At 41.7% G+C, this 21,357-nt stretch overlaps 1 protein-coding gene across 8 annotated transcripts in view; it reads left to right on the forward strand.

The window, feature by feature from the left end:
• Positions 1 to 21,357, forward strand: part of GULP1 (GULP PTB domain containing engulfment adaptor 1) — a 165,560-nt gene that overhangs the window by 77,481 nt on the left and 66,722 nt on the right. For 7 of the 8 annotated variants that reach the window (XM_083712853.1, XM_083712851.1, XM_083712855.1 and 4 more), the window contains one exon: positions 10,590 to 10,649. The exons of the other annotated variant lie outside the window; for it this stretch is intronic. In XM_083712853.1, coding sequence (XP_083568979.1) covers positions 10,622 to 10,649 — 28 coding nt within the window. In that variant the 5' untranslated portion in view covers positions 10,590 to 10,621. The remainder of the gene's footprint in view (positions 1 to 10,589; positions 10,650 to 21,357) is intronic. 8 annotated transcript variants of the gene reach the window in all.

Consider the following 21,357-nt stretch of genomic DNA (forward strand, 5'->3'; position numbering starts at 1 on the left):
TGACAAACAGTGGTCTGTAATTTCGAGGGAAATGAGACTGCTGATGTCTCCATAGCACAGTATTGCATGATATAACCTCATTTCCTCAGTTCCTAATGGTGAAGTGAGTATGCCTGAGTCAGCAACAAAATTGTAGGTAAAGTAAAGGTGCTCCCAGTATTCCTTTGAAAGTTCTAGTGGCTTGCCAGAGCCAGAATGTATAACAACACAAAAAGAAGCTTTTGCTGTCATGATCCAAAGGGTTGTTTCAGTTTGCTTAGTATTGTCATGAACCCGAGGGCTGCTCCATTTTGTTTTCTGGGGGTTGGTGTGGTATAAAATCAATACCAGTGTGGAGAGACTGGGAGCAGGAAACTAGCAAATTAGTAGAGCCACAAATAAGTATGAATAAAGGACATGAGGATATGGAGATAAATATGTGTGTGTATATGACTTGGCAGAAACCTCGCTTAAAACTATTGCTGTCTAGAGGATGTAAAAAGTAAAGGTAAAGGTACCCCTGACCATTAGGTCCAGTTGCAAACGACTCTGGGGTTGCGGCGCCCATCTCTCTCTATGGGCTGAGGGAGCTGGCGTTTGTCCACAGACAGCTTCTGGGTCAAGTGGCCAGCATGACTAAGCCACTTCTGGAGAACTAGAGCAGTGCATGGAAATGCTGTTTACCTTCCCACCAGAGTGGTACCTATTTATCTACTTGCACTTTGACGTGCTTTTGAATTGCTAGGTTGGCAGGAGCTGGGACTGAGCAACGGGAGCTCACCCCGTCACAGGGATTTGAACCGCCGACCTTCTGATCGGCAATCCCTAGGCTCTGTGAAAAGGGCCCAAGAATTACCTCAGTGGCCTTGGGTTGTCTCCAAAGTAGCACGAGTGGAAGACAGCTTGTGCAACAGGTACAGTGGAACCTTGGCTGTCAAATTCTTCGTAAGCCGACCACCGACAACCCAGAAGTGAATGCTTCCATTTTCAAATGCGCCTCGGAAGTTGAACGGCTTCTGAGGTGTGTTTCTCCATTTTAAAAAAAGGAATTTGCCAACCGGCAACTGCACCTCGATTGTTGAACGTTTTGGAAGTCGAACAGTCTTCTGGAACAGATTGCGTTCAACAACTGTATTTCTCTTTTCTCTCCCCCCACCCCAGTAGTGACCAAAAAGCCTTTTTTCAGATTGTGGGGTCATCCTACTGAACACTGGGCTATGTTACACAGAGGGGAGCACCTGAAATTGGGTGAAATAAACTTGCGCCGCCTGAAATGAAGGCGAAATTGAACAAACCTCCTTGTCTGACAGATGAAGATAAGATGGCGAACAGCTATTCCAAGTAGCAATCACAAAATCCCTCTGGGCATGCTCAAGTCCTTGGGCACATTTAAAATACTACTTAGGATCCCAGTCATCATCTGTCAAAGGTGCTCTGCTCAAGCAAAAAGAAAGAATTGCATTTTTCAAATGATTATGTCCTCATATTCTGTGTCATTCTGTGTTGAGAAAAATTTACATATACTGTATGGCTTTTTGTGGCTGCTGACACACTGCATTCGAAGCACAGTTCTGTTTTTCAGAAACAAATTCCAGAAGTTTCATTCACAAGGCAAAAACCCAAGGCTCCTTAACTAAAGTAATCTATTTTCCTTTTGTATGCTGCCTTCTCCCCCATATTGTTTTGCTATAAAATATGCTGCCAAAATTTGGTTTGAATTATAACAGAGTGGTGCTCAGCATTTCGATGAATCTCTTCAAGGAGTCTACTTAAATATGTATAGAAATGGCTATATGCTAAAGAGAAGGTTCTCTTGGGATGATCCAATGAACATTTCTGTTCTTACATGGCATGCCAATAAATTGTAGGGAATGTTAACCAGGAGCTAAAATGTTCCATGAAGTTACAATGCAGCTATTTGAAATATCAATGTTACCTGTTTTTATCCTGACATAAGTCAGAATCATCTGATTTTGTGAAATTAAGTAAATAAATTTTGCTGGTGCTTTGAACAACTCCAGCTTTTTAAGTGCAAGATAGAAAATTGTTTTCTTATCTCCATAATGGCACCATGGGTCCCAAACCCTTTTTGTTGGTGCTGTTCTGGAAAATTAATCAACCTGAAACATAAAATGTGGCGTTGGATGCCTCTCAGCATTTGCCTCGTTAAGCTGATTCTTTCATTGTGTTGTAAATTCAACAAATTTACAGAATATGAAGGGTCTACAAACAGAATTCTCAAGTCAATAAGCTGGAAAGCACAAGGAGCCATTTTACACTCTCTGTAGTGGCAATCTGAGTATGATCAGAAGAAATAAAACATGCAGGGCAAATGATGCTGGAAGTTGTCTACTGAGGGCTCACCCACATTTACGTTTTGCCCTACACTTTCTAGGTACAGGTCAGCACTTTCTTGATTCGTGTCCAGTCATTTCCACCTCCCCCACCACTTTCCCTAGGAAAGCCAGCTCTTTAACGCTGAACCAGAACAAGCAGAATTTTGGTTTTTCTGCAAAGATGTGTTCTTTTGCAGATAAAGTCCCAGCGTAGGGGAAAAAAGGGCTTGGACAGGGGGTTTTATAGTGTGGACCTGCAACTAGAAATGCAGAGAGAGAGAGAGAAATAAGTGTGGATGAGCCCTGAGAGTTAATGGATGGCAGGGAAGCAGTTCTCCACCATGCCTGCAATTTAGGAAAGTTTGAGCCCAGCTTACGATCTGGGCCGGGGGAGTTCATTGAAAGAGTTTCCAAAAGAAGTCAGGCAGCACACCGCCACCACTGTATCACCTCATTTTCTAAATCACTTACTTTGAAGTAGAACCTCCAGTTTTATCTGGGTTTGGGAACCATGCATCAGGTGAGAAACAACATTAGTTATCTATTTTAACCTATTTATCTGCAGCAGTTCATTTAGATAATAAGAGGGATTCACAGAATGCAAACAGAATGCAGTATGAGAAGATGAACATTAAAAATTAAACCACAGAAACACTGAAAAGAACTGTCTGGAACAAGATCTCCCCCCCCCCCCAAAGAAAAGAAAAGCCAAGTTCATTTCTTTTCTAAGCAAAGGTAAAGTTCTGAAGCATGATTAAATAGAGCATACATAGCCTCTCAGCATAGGTAACTTGCACAACTGATCTTAACATATTAGATAAGGGATGTTTTTCAAGTGAGAGTGTGATTTTACACAGAGTTCAGCTCCAGAACGATTCACTTGGGAAGGCTATCGCTTGAATGGTATTAAGTAATAGAAGAACAAGGTGTCTAATTTTCACTTTCCTAATTTTGTGCACTCTTGCATTTTTATTAAAAGATAACTATAGTGCTGGAGTTTTGACTTCTGCTTGAGTTTTTCTGCGAAGGCCTTGTTGCAAGAGTAATCTGAACTCATCGACTTCTTTAGTTCTACTTCCAAAAGTTTACTCACTTTTCAAGAAATGCATGTCAAGCTGGCTGTTGCTGCTTCTTTTTCTCCCCCTCTCTCACTTCTTTCAAAGATACAAAATTCTTCTGAAAATCTTTCCCTGAAACTTTATGTAGGATGCCGCACACAGAGCCTGATGCAATTCCCACAGAGGCAAAGCAAGTCTGCGTGCATAGATCTCACTCCATTGAATTACCCCCTGGCAACGCCTTCATACTTCACAACGGGCAGAAAACCAAAGTCAGTCTGTTCTGCTGTTATAGTGCACTGTGCTTGGTTGTCTTCTAAAGTTTCACTGAACATCACAGTGATACCTAGTGAATATAATAACTTAGAAGTCAAGCCAGAGAAAGAGAAAAATATGGGAACACTGATCTACTGAACCGGCAAAGATCAAATGAAAATGTGTGGGTTTTTTGTTTGTTTTTTAAAATGCAACTTAAAGTTACTTTCAATTATAGCAACTACGAAATCATTTAGGTTGCGATTCAGTGTTGGTTATACTCAATGTAGACCCATTGGAAAAACGAGCAGGACTAATTTAGGCCTAATAATTTCAGCAGAGTAAAACTTAATTGGATGCAACTGATGTCACTGAACGTGACTAATGTTGGAAATCATCCATAATATCCTGATTTTAGTATTCAGTGGTTTCGGTAAAACAACCACCACCCTTCAATAAATAACTACTGAAGGATTTATTATGCATTGGCACAAGGCTTTAAACATTCTAATAATCCTAACAGTGCAAAAGTCATGCATCATTCTTTTAATACAAATTACCATACATAATTTAATCAAGGAGCTTAATCTGCGTAACCTTCTGTTTAGCAGATCAGCTATATTAAATAAGGCTTTGTCTGCTTATATACTTATTTATCGCCGGGATAGCTGATTCAAGGCCCTGTAGGACATGTCGCCAAGAACATGTCCAATCCATAAAAACATATCCAATGGCAGCAGAAAGTTGCAGACACCAGCAGGAGAAGCCTTGCCTGGCCACATGTATCTCATCAGTTTTACGCTGCTTTCCCTTGTTCACATAAGAAGACCCCACTTCAAGGTCCAGTTAAGGTCCCCACTGTTAAGTCCAGTCAAAGGCGACTATGGGGTGCAGCGCTCATCTCGCTTTTCAGGCCGAGGGAGCCAGCCTTTGTCTGTAGACAGCTTTCCGGGTCATGTGGCCAGCAGGACTAAACCGCTTCTGGCACAACGGGACACATTGACAAGTGCCAGAGCACTTACCTTCCTGCCAGAGTGGTACATATTTATTTACTTGCACCGGTATACTTTCCGACTGCTAGGTTGGTGGGAGCTGGGACAGAGCAACAGGAGCTCACTTGGTTTTGTGGATTTGAACTGCCAACCTTCTGGTAATCAAGCCCAAAGGGCTCAGTGGTTTAGACCACAGAGGCACCTGCGTCCCTGCTTCATAATGTTAGTGGCCCACCCAGTCGAGCATCCTCTTCCAACTAGATGCCTTTGGGAGCCCACAAGCAGGACTTAAGTGCAACAGCACTCTCTTCTCCTCCAGTTTCCAGCAACTGATATTAAGAAGCATATATCCTCTGACCCTGGAGTCAGAGCATAGCTGTCAAAACTAGTAGCCATGGATAGTATTACCCTTTTGCATTTGTCTAAAGTCATCCAAGGGACGCAGGTGGCGCTGTGGGTTAAAGCCTCAGCGCCTAGGACTTGCCGATCGAAAGGTCGGCGGTTCGAATCCCTGCGGCGGGGTGCGCTCCCGCTGCTCGGTCCCAGCGCCTGCCAACCTAGCAGTTCGAAAGCACCTCCGGGTGCAAGTAGATAAATAGGGACCGCTTACCAGCGGGAAGGTAAACGGCGTTTCCGTGTGCAGCTCTGGCTCGCCAGAGCAGCGATGTCACGCTGGCCACATGACCCGGAAGTGTCTCCGGACAGCGCTGGCCACTGGCCTCTTGAGTGAGATGGGCGCACAACCCCAGAGTCTGTCAAGACTGGCCCGTACGGGCAGGGGTACCTTTACCTTTACCTTTAAAGTCATCCAAGTTGGTAGTTATCCCTGCTTCCACTTCAGTGTATATTATAAAAAGGCTTCAATGTCTCTCTTCAAATTGTGATGTCACAAGGACGATTCTAGAATATTATAAGCTGCTATCAGTTTCAGAGCAATTTTCTATCACCCATTTTCTCTCTCGCACACACACTTCAGATGCCTTCCATATTCCATGCCTCCTGGAATATAATGAACATGCTCAGTTCCTGTTGGAGCTTGGCATCTCCCACCCTTTTTTAAAGTTTACAAACTAATAATTTTCTGCATACCTTGGGAATCCCCCAGTTATACTGAAACATCCAGTTGCTTGTGGGTGGTCTCATGCAACTGCCCTGCTGGTAGACATGGGACAACTAAATGCACTACAATTTATAGCAATTATACTTTGAACGTGGTTGGGGCGTGGGTGGCGCTGTGGGTTAAACCACAGAGCCTAGGACTTGCCAATCAGAAGGTCAGCAGTTTGAATACCCACGATGGGGTGAGCTCCCGTTGCTCGGTCCCAGCTCCTGCCAACCTAGCAGTTCGAAAGCACGTCAAAGTGCAAGTAGATAAATAGGTACCGTTCCGGCGGGAAGGTAAATGGCGTTTCCGTGCGCTGCTCTGGTTCGCCAGAAGTGGCTTAGTCATGCTGGCCACATGACCCGGAAGCTGTACGCCGGCTCCCTTGGCCAATAAAGCGAGATGAGCGCCGCAACCCCAGTCGGTCATGACTGGACCTAATGGTCAGGGGTCCCTTTACCTTTACCTATACTTTGAACATAGTGTACTTTTAAATGTTTGACTGTGGTTGTACCTACAATGCTAGAAAGGTCAACAACAACAACAACAACAAACATGCAATTCGACAGGTTGCCTTGCTCAGCTTATTCTTTTAGCCTAAACAGCTTGGAAAGGTACTAAATGCTTACAGATAAATGCTTATGGAGTTTGCATTGTTTCCATCTTTTTAGTACTGATTAATATCAACCATAGGCTGTATCATAGTTCATCAACAGAAGGCAGCTTACTGTTGGCTTGAAACATTTCTGAGAAATCACCTTTAATTTCAATTACCAGAAACTAGGAAATGGATCTCCGCTGCATGGTTTTGCAGTCATTATTGCAAAATTCATGGGGAGTTATGGAAATGTATTACGTTTCCATTTGGTTCTTGAAAGAAGTGGTGCCTGTGTTTTTTATAAGTCACACTGCACCATGGGTTATGTAGCACTTGAGGTTTGAAACCTTTGCAGGGCAACTGTGTTTTTTTTAGTTTCTCTGTAGAATTTCAGTATTGGATAATCTAGTTGGGCTGAATATGGTTTTAAAGGAAACAGCATGAAAAGGCAGGAAGGTGGTTTTTGGTGAGTCAGGAAGAAATTTTGAAATAATGTCTGAGTCTGCCAAAACTGTCAAAACTTGTATATATGAGAGCTGAATTCCACTATCTATGAATTATGGCCCCTGGACAATGGCTGCAGAGCAAAATTCACTCCGTGTGCATCTAGAACAAGACTTTACTACCCAGCTGCCAGGAAATCAGTGTCTTGCTCCATGCTTATGGAATTTGTAAGGCGTGAAATTGCTTTTCCAGGGCGGATCCAGAGCTAATCTTCATAATATGAAACTGTTCCATTAAATGCTTTTTATTCAATTGTCTTTGTTGTAATGTTTTTGTGCTTGCGTATGGGAGCTGCAGTCTCTTAACCTAGCGGTCTCATATCTAGTTAATTAGCTAATATGCAGCATCCCTTTATAAAAAAAAGCTCTGGTGAGACTGATTTACTAAAATAGTCCTTGGAGCGTGGTTTGTTTTTACATTCTGAAGAAGATATTTAATAACATTAAGTTCTGAACATTTAGAAGAATTGCGATGGTTATTTTGTTTCCATTCCTGAGTTTTAGATAGTGAGACAATTGTTGTGAATAGCTATTGAGCAGAAAGTGTTTTTGCTAAAATAGGAGTTGAAAAGGATGGGCACTTTTGATGTCCAGTATTTATTGGCTCATTCCATATTTTGCTGGCTGTTAATGCAATAAGGCCATGCCTCAATATGCTAAAAGAGTTAGAAATGAATATGTTTATATATTCATGTAAAAAAGGACATATTCTTTTAAAAATCTTTTAGCATATTGAGGCATGGACTTATTGCATTGTTGTTGCCCATATCAAAAGTATGTGTACATTTCTGTTTCTCTTCATATAATTATTTGAAGGCTGCTACCACGCCATAAAATAACTCGTTTCTTTTAAGCCTCCTTTTAAAAGGTGGCATAAGATGTTTATATTGTAGCAAGATTTGGCATTGTCCAGGCATTTAGCGTAACTGACCTTAAGCTGTTTCACAGCCCGATCCTGCGGATGTTTACTTGGAAATAGATCCAATGGAGATCAAAAGGACATTTCCAAGTCTGTGTTTGTGTTCTTAGGGTCCCTGGGAGTGACTGCCAGGACAACAAGATTCTTTGCATGAAGAAAGGGAGATCCAACTTCACATGCTGCCTCTGAAAAGCTGCAGAAATATCTGCAGCAAGTGTCCCTCCAAGCTGTGACATGGTGTCCTGTTGTGCCAGAAGCGGTTTAGTCCTGCTGGCCACATGACCAGGAAAGCTGTCTGTGGACAAACGCCAGCTCCCTCAGCCTGAAAGCGAGATGAGCGCTGCAACCCCATAGTCCCCTTGGACTGGGCTTAACCATCCAGGGGTCCTTTACCTTTTTACCTTTTACTGGAGAGGGCAAAAGAGAGGCATTCTGGGGCTATGCTGAAGGAGACTGTGGATCTGCAGGTTCCACAGCTCACTCATTCTGCTTAAACGGGTGTAGTTTAATTCCCTTCTGTTGCAATCAGTGGGAAGGAAACTTAAAAAAATAATAGAGAACAGGAAAGAACAAAAGGGAAAATATGCTCCCTGCTGCCCAGCCCCAGCCCAGCAGGAGAGAGGAAAATATGGTTCATCCGTTTTTGATTCCCACTCCTCTCCCTCATTTGGAGTGCTCTAACTCAGGCTTCCTCAACCTCGGCCCTCCAGATGTTTTTGGCCTACAACTCCCATGATCCCTAGCTGGGAGGACAAGTGGTCAGGGATGTTGGGAATTGTAGTCTCAAAACACCTGGAGGGCTGAGGTTGAGGAAGCCTGCTTTAACTCTTGTCATTAAGATTTCAGTTTTCCCTTTTTCTTTCCCTAAAAATAAAATAAATTTTCAGCCTCCTGCCTTCTTGCCCCTTTTACTGTTGTGGTTTGTCTTTAAGATTGTACTAAATGTATCTTTGAATCTTGGCTTTTATTGCATGTATTATGCTCTATAAAGTGGTACTTTAGGTTACAGACACTTCAGGTTATAGACTCCACTAACCAAGAAATAGTACCTTGGGTTAAGAACTTTGCTTCATGTTGAGAAGAGAAATCATGCTGCGGCAGCAGGAGGCCCCATTAGCTAAAGTGGTACCTCAGGTTAAGAACAGACCTTCGGAACGAATTAAGTTCTTAACCCAAGGTACCACTGTATATTACAGGACATTATATGCTAGAAAATACACTTCTTATTAGGTGCCTTGTTGTTTTTAGCAACAGGAAAATGCTGTTTCATATATGATGAGTGTACTTTAACAGAAATGTACAATACAGTGGTACCTCGGGTTAAGTACTTAATTCGTTCCAGTGGTCCGTTCTTAACCTGAAGCACCACTTTAGTTAATGGGGCCTCCTGCTGCTGCCGTGCCACCGGAGCCCGATTTCTGTTCTCATCCTGAAGCAAAGTTCTTAACCTGAAGCACTATTTCTGGGTTAGCGGAGTGTGTAACTTTAAGCGTATTTAACCGGAAGCGTATGTAACCTGAGGTACCACTGTAAAGGTTTCCTAGTTACTTTACATGAACATAAGAGTGGGGACCAGTGTCAGGTGACCTTATGGTTCTATGGTAAGCTGGGATATTGCATTCCTTAGAGAGGTCTAATCTTAGACGTTATGTAAACTATTAAGCTAATGAATTCCTGTTATGTGCGTTCTGATTTAATTCACAAGCTTCACAAATTGTACGTTATCACAGTTAAAACGATTCAATAACAATGACTTTCAATTAAACAAAAATGTGAAAAGTACTCCAGAGGAATAAATTGATTTAGGTGCGTGGTAAGTAATTTAATTGCTATTCATTTGAATAAATTTGACACTTCATTTCTTGTTGAGCTGAATGTTATACAGTATACCCTGTTTTGTGCACATCAATGTTTACTGCTTGTTATTAGTTCTCATAATAGTAGCATATCTATATTATATTTACTACAGTAGTACTGTGCTATTACATAGATTGGAGCTAATCAAATGTTCGAGGGAAATTACTACTAATTATTTTGTATTAACCATTCTACGTTAATAAGTATCAGATCTCACTGAAAGATAGCATAAATGCATAGTAGTTACTGGACTAATTTGAACGAAGCATATTTTAAAAACATAATAATGTTTAAATCTCATTATTGGTTAGAAATAAAAATAAAAATTAGATTGTTTGGTGAAAATAAAAATGTGACTGCAACTGTTAGGAAAATTAAATGACTCAGGTTCTAATTTTTTCTGCAATTTTTTCTGCTATTGTTATATATGTTAAGCAAATTGGTTTTTAGCTGCCTCTGCAGTAATTTTGAGTAAATCAGGAACAATATTTCCTTTAACAATGGTGGCAATATTGAGGTGGATCCAACAAAAGTTTAGTCTCGTTATCACTTCTGCTGGATCATGACTCGTAGCAAAAGAAATCAGGAATGTGCATTTTGATTTAATAGAAAGAGTGCTTTTATAGACATATGACTATACAATATGAACAGAAATATATGATATCTATATAGCACATTATAACAAAATTTGACATTGACTATATAGCAGTATACAGAATAATCCAATAGCTTATTACTTGGAAGTAAATCTAATGGAGATCAGTACAAAACTCCTTGTAATTGCTGCCTTTAAAAAAATATCAATTTTTTCAACGTAATATACCATAAAATTCAAACTAAAGAAAGAAAGAAAGAAAGAAAGAAAGAAAAACATTTTCATATAACTAGACTGATCTGATTTCAAATATTTTTTTGAATTGTTTGTGACATGAAACTGATACCTGAAAAATCTTATTGGTAAAATTAATGTTTAATTGTATTTTTTTCTAGATTAAATTACACACACTGGGTGATTTCTCATCATGAATCGTGCTTTTAGTAGGAAGAAAGGTAAGCAGTTTGAATTGCATTTATATCAGAGCAGAAAAAGGAGGGTAGCACTGAAAAGAGACGCAAACCTCAAAAGTACATAGCAAAGTTATTATTAGAGGAAACTGTCCAAGGAGTTTTAAGGAAAGTCTGTTCAAGGGTGATGCGCAATACTGTATCTAAACTAGAACTGTGAAGAAATAAGTGCCACTTCTCCCCATACCCCGAGTGAAGACTCACAAGACATGTACATCAGAAGGTCGGCGGTTCGAATCCCCATGACGGGGTGAGCTCCTGTTGCTCGGTCCCTGCTCCTGCCAACCTAGCAATTTGAAAGCATGCCAAAAAGTGCAAGTAGATAAATAGGTACCATTCCAGCGGAAAGGTAAACGGCATTTCCGTGCGCTGCTCTGGTTTGGCCAGAAGTGGCTTAGTCATGCTGGCCACATGACCTGGAAAAACTGTCTGCGGACAAACGTCCGCTCCCTCGGCCAGTAAAGTGAGACGAGTGCCGCAAACCCAGAGTCGTCTGCGACTGGACTTAACTGTCATGGGTCCTTTACTTTTACCTAGCACTTGTTTTAATGTAGGTTTCATTGTCAACTCAGCATGGAAGATGAGCTGCCCAGCATTCAGCTGGGCAGTCCCTTAAGGTCCCTATAACATATGGTTAGATTACTGCAATGGGTTATACGTAGGGCTGCCTCTGAAGACGGTTCGGAAACTTCAGCCTGTGCAAAATTCAGCGGCCAGGTTGCAAGACGGTTTGAGCATATTAGACCGATCCTGGTCCGACTGCACTGGCTACCAATTAGTTTCCAGGCCCAATTCAAAGTGCTGGTTTTGACCTATAAAGCCTTAAATGGCTCAGGACCATAATAATTCAACGACCGCCTCTTTCCATATGAACCTACCCAGACCCTGAAATCATCTTCTGAGCACCTCCTTCGTGTGCCTCCTCCTCCAGAGGTCCGGAGGGTGGCAACACGAGAATGGGCCTTCTCTGCAGTGGCTCCCTGTCTGTGGAATGCTCTCCCCAGAGAAGTTTGCCTGGCACCTTCATTACACACCTTTAGGCGCCAGGCAAAAATGTTCTTTTTTAACCAGGCCTTTGGTTGATCTGATTGACATCCTATGCCCTTTTAAAATGTGGCTCTTTTTTTGGGGGGGGGTGTTATTGGGTTATTGGTTTTATTTTGATTTTATATATTGTTATCTTTTTGTGAACCACCCTGAGACCTCTGATAACAACAACAACAACAACAACAAGACCAAGCACCTCTTTGAACCAGATTGCACTTTGAGGTGGTTGATTAGATGCTCTTCAACTCAAGGTTTCTTCAGGATGCTGCCTAATACTCAAGTACATCTCCAGCCCACTCCAAATGCCCCCAGAAGGAGGCAGCCCAGCCTCAAGGATAGCACAATTAAAGGCAATAAATAACCACAATCCCTTTGAGAAGACATTCTACTGAAAAACCTTGGACAGTGTGCCCCTACTCCATCTGAAGTTTGCCTTTATTTTCACTTTCTAGTCCGTTTTCGATTTCTTGTTTATTATTGTAGAAAAGAAAGTTAACTTTCATGAATCCAGTTCCTTAGTGTGCTGAACTCTGATCCTGGGGCTAAATCCACGAGCTAAAATGAAACATCTGTTTATGTTATTGGGTCTCGTGAATAGTAGCAAACATATCAGCAATTGCTTTTGAACTGCTGTGTTTGTATTTCGATGGGGGTGGGGATCCTTCTATGCTTCATTTTCTTTTCAAAGATTGTAAAATGTTTGAGCAATGAGGAACCATTAGAGTATTTCTGAAAATTTCTTCTTCCGTGTTGCGTAAATCTATGAAGCAGTGGCATTCATTGTGCCTTGTACATACAGCCCATATGGCAAATTCATCTGCTATAGACTAAAAAATTGACCTCCTACCTGCTCTGACTTTAGAGTGCTGCACCAGATTTGGCCAAAGTATTGACACAAAGGCCAAAAAAAAAAAAAAGTTCTGTTTTTGAAGTATCAGATTACACTCTTCAACCATAACACTAAACTATGGTTTACTATTATGTGAACGAAATGGAGGCTCAGGCACTAACACAATCCCTCTCCTCCTCTTGTTGCAACAAAGAGGGAAGCATTCTCTTCCTTTCCGAACTTACTGTTGCTTGTGATTATACCCACCAGGGTAATGGTGGTTTATCCAAATAAGCCAACTTCAAATCCCGGTTTACAATCCTTCCATGTTCAGATAAATCTCAGTTAAAGCTAACCACATAATAAGAATAAAGCTAAAGCGAACCATCTTAAAGCTAGCCACCGTTTGTTGGAAACAGAAGCAAATGCTCCTGATATCCTTGCAGCTACACCAAAGGAGGAGAAGGAAGTGGGGAGGGGGAGGGGGACAGGAATGTGCAGTTAATGCTAACCTGTATTCTTAGATCCAAATACAAATCAGCGCCCTCATTTGAAAATATAAAATCCAGCTGTTATCCAAACGTGTCTCCATCCTTACACAAGACACACAGGTTCCTTCGTTGGTCTAAGTGCAGACTCTGTGGCCAAATGTAGACCTTTTGAGCTTGAATCCTGCCAAGATGGAAGCAATGTGTGAGACTGGTTCCTGCGTGTGAGAAACTGGCCTGTTCTGCTCAGGGTGCTACCCGCTTCTCAAAGGAGGAGGTCTGCAGTCTGTGGGTGCTTCTGGTCCAGCTTTCGCACTGAAGGCTCGGGTGGCCTCCATAGCTGTTGTTGTTGTTGTTGTTTTTAGTCATTTAGTTGTGTCCGATTCTTCGTGACCCCATGGACCAGAGCACGCCAGGCACTCCTGTCTTCCACTGCCTCCCGCAGTTTGGTCAAACTCATGCTGGTAGCTTCGAGAACACTGTCCAACCATCTCGTCCTCTGTCGTCCCCTTCTCCTTGTGCCCTCCATCTTTCCCAACATCAGGGTCTTTTCCAGGGAGTCTTCTCTTCTCATGAGGTGGCCAAAGTACTGGAGCCTCAGCTTCAGGATCTGTCCTTCCAGTGAGCACTCAGGGCTGCTTTCCTTAAGAATGGATAGGTTTGATCTTCTTCATGGATCACTGCCTTGCCGTGGCGAAGGGGCTTGAATAACTCAGAGAAGCTATGAGCTATGCCATGCAGGGCCTCCATAGCTAGACACCCCTTTTACAGATGTTCCTGGACCTCGAGAACCACACCACGGTAGTTCTGGCATTGGTGACTAAAAATTGTTTAAAAATGAGAAGAAAGGTTTTAAAGCACAAAAAAAGAAAAGAGGAGACATTTTCACATACTGCATATTTAGTTTATGGAGTTTTGTGTCGTTTGTATTTTTGCCATCAATATGAATGACATTAAATGAGGATTAGAAAACTTAATGCAGGATGAGTTTCTTGGTCCTGAATGGTAATGACAGCCAGGAATGCAACCTCCCCAGTCAATACCAGATGGCTGGGGATGATCTAACTGGCTTATGGTTACTTGTGCTTAGGCTTTGCTTTGCCTATGGATGAGGATTTAAACAGCGTGTTGAAATTCTGTTGAGTCCTGGGTGATTTATCAACAGTCAAATCAGCCACGAATTAATCATGTTGTCCTGTATTCTAGCGCGCTCTCCTTGATTATAAAGATAGCAATGGCAGCCATGATAATATAAAGAGCAAAGTTCAATGTTGAGACAGCTGTCCCAAAAAGGAGAGCTAGATTGCTTAACATTAGAAGGGAGGCGATGCTCATTTTATGAAGGCAGTAATTGCTTACAGGTGACTAGATCTTGTAACGTGGAAGATATTCACAGTGACATTAAATTATAAAGGTTTGAGGTATTGGCCTATTACAGATAGCGCAGTATTGAGAAATTGCAGTCGTATGCAAACCTGAGCGACACAGAAATCAACAGCAAGTTCTAAATGTAATCTCCTGAAGTTATTGCCTATTAAACATTATGGGTTGTGAATAGGTGTGCATCTCCAGACATCCAAGTTAGACCATGATGATTTTTTTTTTTATGACAAGCATTTGTGAAAATAGAGAAAGTAAAAAGTTTAATGCTCTGGATGGCATAAGAAAGAAAGTTATAGTCATCAGTTGCTTTTGAATGGGCTGGTAATGAAATTGCCAATTTCTAAACATACAGACTGTGTAAAGTGTGGCACATCTTCTTCCTATTTTAAGGTATGATGGCCACAACTAAGGCAATGGAGGGCAAGAGAGAGAATAAATGGAAGCACTCATTTATTGCCTTTAGGTTGTGAATTATGCCATTGGACTTCCAACGCGGTGTCAGTAGTTCTCATCAGAATTTTGAGAATCAGAACTTTAATGTTTAGTTAGAAACCGTTTCTAGCCTTCCCCTTCGACTCCACTGGTTGACATGTTCTGGGATTCGCAATCAAGGGTATAATCATCTTTCTGGCTTTTTAGTTAGATGAGTGAAGTCCTTTGGAGGATATGGATAGGCTCTCACTATTTAAGCTAAATTTACGTAATTGCAAGATTGGTAAGCACCAGCCCAAGTGTTGCATCGACTATATAATTTTTCATTTTATTTGTCCATAATATATATGTAGGATTTATGGAATCCTCGTGTCGTATATTGGCACAATATACTTTAGAGGAAGTGTACAAAGTACTCAGCCTTTCATGAATAACATAATCGCTCCCCTTTCTCTGTCATTCTTAGGCTTGACAGATGCACATTCTGAATATTATTGAGAGCACAGAAACATCCTACACTTCTAGGGCAGAATACGTTTTCGGGCCATTTGGATGGTTTGGTTCCAGTTATTTGTGTGTGCATATCTGGTGTCACTCATTGATTATAAAACTGTATAAGAATATGAGTTATTGCTTTGCCCCTTTCTCAAGGGGAACATTGCATCTTGGGTCCCACACAAAGCCCTGTCCCCTAAAAGTCATTGGATAACTTTTTTTTAATTGAAGTGTAGCACCATAACTGTCATAAGACCTGGGCTTCCTAAGTGAATAGATCAGGCATAGGCAAATTCGGCCCTCTAGATGTTTTGGGACTACAACTCCCAGCATTCCTAGGTAACAGGACCAGTGGTTAGGGATGATGGGAGTTGTAGTCCCAAAACATCTGGAGGGCTGAGTTTGCCTATGCCTGGAATAGAGTGTTCCATTGGCTGAATGAAATCTGTAGAAAGTGTGGGGGGGGCAACGACTTTAGGCCAACTTAGAGAATAACAGCACTATTTGTTTAGCACAAACATCATGCTTTGGATAGAATATTCAAAGCAGCTCACACCAAACTCAGTCATCTCCAAAATGTTATCTGCAATCTTCAAAAAAATGTACCGGTATTATCTCCATAGGCCAGAAGTGAGGTATAAATTGAGGGACTGTGACTTGCCTAAGCCACCAAGTAGGTTCATGACTTAGCTAACCTCAATAAAATAAAATTGAATTGAATGAGTTAAACCAGAGGTCAGCAACCTAAGGACCATAGGCCGGTTTTGGCTCATTAGCTTCCTGGAACCGGCCCACGGCCGTTCCGTGGATCAGCGTTGGCGATCCTGTGCTTTTTATTTTCATGACGCCATTTCTTTTCTCGCCACAGGGACCAACTTCCAGGTTGGAAGAGCACCAGAAATAGCATGTGCGCACACACACGGGCACTCCTCACCCAGAGGAGCACCTATACACGTGCGTACAGGCTATTTCTGGCGCACCTCTGGGATGGAGGAACACCCATGTGCACACGCTGTTTCCGGTGCTCTTCCAACCGCACGCTCCGGCCCACCGAGAGGTCTGACGGGGAGTGGACCGGACCGGCCTCAAAAAACGTTGCTGACCCCTGAGCTAAACTATAAACCGGGGGCCTCCTGAATCACAGTTCACACTGTTAACTGTTATACTGTCAGGTGCTGGGCAGAGGAGGAATGGTAAAGACTGCCTCCAGAGAAGAAGAAAGTTCAGAATCACAACAGGGGTCCCAGCTCAGAGCAAGATGTGGGGGAAAGTTGGGAAATAATGGGAGAGGAGGAGGAGGAGGAAGAGCCGGAGCTGCTGGCTGACATGTTAGGACTAGAAAGCATTCCAGACCCACCATCTCCCAGAACCTGGCGAGCCTTAAAAGTAGGAGAGCAAAGAGATAAAGACAGGTGGCCCCAAGTGGCAACCGTAGAGGAGGTGGTGCTGTTGATGAATGAGGAAGTGGGAGAGAGGGGGAGTGTGTGTGTGTAGATTTACTCAAGACAATGCCATTATTCCAAGAGCTGCTCTCCCAAGCCTCTCTCTGTAAATAATGGGGGGGGGGGAGCAGATGATAAGGACTTTTCTTTGCCTTATGCGTTCCTGGCAACTTGCCATGGTAGCTGGGTCCTCTGTCGCCTGACATATACTATGCCAGCTCTCACCAACTTTCAGTTCAGAAACTAAGAAGAAGTGGTTGACAAGGAATGCCTTTTACATTTATTCTTATCCTCCTCGGCTCAAGGAGCATTTCACAGTAGGAATCGAGGTTATGAAATCAACGTGTTTTCCCCCAGTTTCCTTAGCTACATATTTTTTATGTTTGAAAATGTCAGTCAGCCCATTACTTCGTTTTGCCAGTACAAGCTCCTAAGTCTTTAAAGGCTTACAGACTCCTTTGAAAACCTTGCAGCACTAAATATACAGATGAGCAAGGAATCCGATATACGATTGCCAATACTTGAATTAACAGCATTCTGTCGTTTTAATATGCTGCCTCATAAATCCATTTATAAAGGCTGGTGTTTTATAAAGGAGGCAGATATTCTGCACAGGGAAGATAAGGCTTTCAGAATCCTGGCAGAATAATGAACGCACACCTTTCAAGGATCTTTGCTGGCAATGCCAGCTGCATACACTTCCTTGAAAATTATTTTTAATTCTATATATATAATTGTGGAAGTTGCCCATGCATACCTGAAGATTAAACTGGAACCCTGATTTGCATCATGGAACATCAAAGTTCTGTGCTGATAGCTTGTGTTTTATAACCCTGATTTCCCATGGTCCTGAACTGTAGAGGAAGCCTCCATGAAAACAGCAGACCCTCTGGTTCATACAGTTGCCTTCCAGAAACAGAAGAAGAAGAAGAGGAGTTTGGATTTGATATCCCGCCTTTCACTCCCTTTAAGGAGTCTCAAAGCGGCTAACATTCTCCTCTCCCTTCCTCCCCCACAACAAACACTCTGTGAGGTGAGTGGGGCTGAGAGACTTCAGAGAAGTGTGACTGGCCCAAGGCCACTCAGCAGCTGCATGTGGAGGAGCGGAGACACGAACCCGGTTCCCCAGATTACGAGACTACCGCTCTAACCACTACACCACACTGGCTCTCACCACACTAGGGGACTATGGGACAATTATGATGCAGTGAACCTAGCGTTTTCACTGTAACTGCTCACCCGCTTCGTATGTTGTCATAACACATAATCATAATCCTTGAAGAGGGGTATATACTTTATTTTTGAGGTTGAAATAGTTAGCAGTCAATTTGTGTCCACAGATAAAGAAGTGAATTATGTGCTACAAATATCTTCCAAGATGCCCTGGAAAAAAATGGTAATCATTTTGCTACTGCGGTTTCAAAATGTCTATTATACTTTTAAGGGCATGATGAAGGACACCTCTCTACTGCTTCTCCATACAAGAGCCACCAGCAGTAATGTTCAAAATAGGGTATAGTTGCACAGTTTGCTACATATCTCTGCTTGGCCTTTCCAGAAAAGTGCAAGCAAAAGTTGTACAAGTAAGTTGTGCAGTGGTAGGTGGGTGGGCGTTCCATGAATTTCATTGTAGGGAAGATGAGGATTCCTGTTTTGCCCATTCCATGTGATTTGCGACCAGAATATAATGCATTATCCATTAGCATTATTCCAGGCCGCAGTTAGATTTCAGCTGGACATGAAGGTTTTTAACTCACTAATGGATAGAGGGTTAAGCATTTCAGTACTTCAAGAGGCAACAAACTGCAAAAGAGATTTTGCCAGTAGGTTTTCGTTTATAGTATAGGGAAGTGCTGATTTGAGTAGGTCCACTGTTCGAAACTCCTATTGTTCCAGGTGCATTTTGCAACAGGTAATTTCATTAGTGCGAGCAGTTTCTGAGCTCTTGGTGCAGATTAAAACTGCAGAGTGGAAGGAAAGGAGGACCTTTTTCTGCCTCCCCACTTCCAGCTACTTTCTGAAAAATGGAGAAGAGACCCTCTTAAGAATATTAGGGGGGTGGGCAGGGGAAGGACTAGACCATGTGAAAAATGAACATAATATTTTAGCTGTGGTTCATTCATTTTCAGTTTTGTATTCTTGTTATAAAAAAGCGCACTTAGATATTCCATTGTTGCACCAATAACCTAGGTTTAAGGTGCCATTTAGCTCCTAGCTTTCATATCTCTGTTTCTAACACTGATTAGATCATCCAGGTATTTCATATATTATCTGCTCTGCTCACAGTATTGAGATTTTCCCTTACTAGTGGGTTTATGAAGATTATGAGGTCTCTATGGGAAAAGTAATGTTGGGGAGGTTATCCAGCGCTGGCATAAAAAGGATACCTACTGGTCTTCCACTGGTACTGAAATCTTGCACTTCTGCTGAAGACAAGACCTTACATGGCACAGCTATGCCATGCAGCTAACCTTTGGTGCCAAGATGGGAATGGTGTGAGCAAAAAGCCCAATGAACAACCTCTTGTGTTTCATTCTGATGTTCCACTGCAGTCAAGACAAGTTTACATCAGCAAAATAAAACTGCAAGCGGTATTTTAGGGACAGATCAGGTAAGGCCATGAGGTTTGATGGTATTTTGCAACACTGGTGTCTAGCTTAATAGGTTTCTTTTATATCTTAATCCACAATGTTACAGCAATTTGCATTTTTAAAAATAGTAGCAAAATACCTAGCCAAGTTAACTACATTTTAGTTCCACGAAGGGAGTATTAAGTATCTACTTAAATCTCTTCCTTTGAAACAAATGAGTTTTCAAAGTGCTGTTTTTGTTGGATCATGTCTGTACAGATTAATGTGGTGTTTCAATAGCTTGCTAACTACTGTTTCAATTATCATCTGAGGTCCTGCTTTGAGACTTTTACCATTATGGATTTTCATGGGAAGCCAAAAATGTGGTCTGGGTGGGAAAAGCAATCATAATATTTGTTGTTTTAGAACTATTCTGTTTTGGAAAACTGCATTCTGTTTATTATTTTAAAGTGGTGAACTGTGAAACCCTGTTTAAAATTAATTTTAAGAGAAATGGGTGAAGGAACACAATTGTCCGGATGTTATTGTCAAACCCATTCATCTATTAAATTGAATACAGTCATTGAAGGATTCCTTTACATAATCTTGAATTAAACTTCTTTTCGTACTGTCTTTCCCTCATGGTCATGAATTTCTCAGCAGTGTTTTCCTGTTGCTTTGAAAATGCATTAACTCTCATAAGCTATGTCTACAGATAACCTTTCCATTTCTTAGTTATTGCATGCATTTCTTAGTTATTATATGCATGGCTGCTATATATATTAAAGGGGGTAGCCTTTTTATTCCGCTGTTAAAGGTAAAGGTAAAGGTACCCCTGCCCGTACGGGCCAGTCTTGACAGACTCTGGGGTTGTGCGCCCATCTCACTTAAGAGGCCAGGGGCCAGCGCTGTCCGGAGACACTTCCGGGTCACATGGCCAGCGTGACATCACTGCTCTGGCGAGCCAGAGCCGCACACAGAAACGCCGTTTACCTTCCCGCTGGTAAGCGGTCCCTATTTATCTACTTGCACCCGGAGGTGCTTTCGAACTGCTAGGTTGGCAGGCGCTGGGACCGAGCAGCGGGAGCGCACCCCGCCGCAGGGATTCGAACCGCCGACCTTTCGATCGGCAAGTCCTAGGCGCTGAGGCTTTAACCCACAGCGCCACCTGCGTCCCTATTATTCCGCTGTTACAAATATCCAAATAAAAGACCAGATCATAGATTATATTATGTATTTTATTTAGAAACATTTATAAATTGCCTTATGTTTTTTTTACATTAAAAAAACCATTGCAATTAACAAACAATGCAGTTAATACAAAAAAGTAGTGTAAATTCATATAAAAACAAGAATTTAGGGAATTCAAACAAATGGAAACAAAGTCCTCTCAAAGAAATCCTGACAAAAAGGTATGTTTTTACAAGGCAACTGAAGCAACTGAAGCAACAAGCTGCTTCACATACAGCAAAGAGAAACGGAGTCCGTGGCACAGTAGCAATAGTGGGAAAATTCCTAATTTTTGAGTCACTTTCCTATGGCATTCTACAGAAAGCAGTACCACAAGTAGAATTCCCTCAGATGATCTAAGTGATCTTACAAGTCTTTACAGCAGCAGGTGGTCTTTCAAGTAAATATTCACAACTATTTAATATAAACTCTTTCATTTGATTTCCCCAGCTGTCTAGAGGTTCTCCCCTCCCCCTTCATTTTAAGTGCTCTATTAAAGAACTTATTTTTAAAGAATTGCAGTGGGGATAGAATGAGAATGTATTTCATAAAGCAATTAACTCCTGCTGTTGAGGTATAATAAGCTGTCCAGGAACAAAATAGTGCAGATTTCTCAAGTGAACATAATATTACAATAGTCTCCGTCAACCTGTTAATATTCCATAATGTATTATGAAACATTTTTTATTTTATTTTAGGTGACTTGGGTTTTATTAATTTAGAAGAAGAAGAAATAGATAGAGTACGCTACCCAAACCTGCAAAACAATAAATAAAA

Source organism: Podarcis gaigeae, assembly GCF_964106915.1.
Source record: "Podarcis gaigeae genome assembly, chromosome: 1".
NCBI classification, from domain to species: Eukaryota; Metazoa; Chordata; class Lepidosauria; order Squamata; family Lacertidae; genus Podarcis; species Podarcis gaigeae.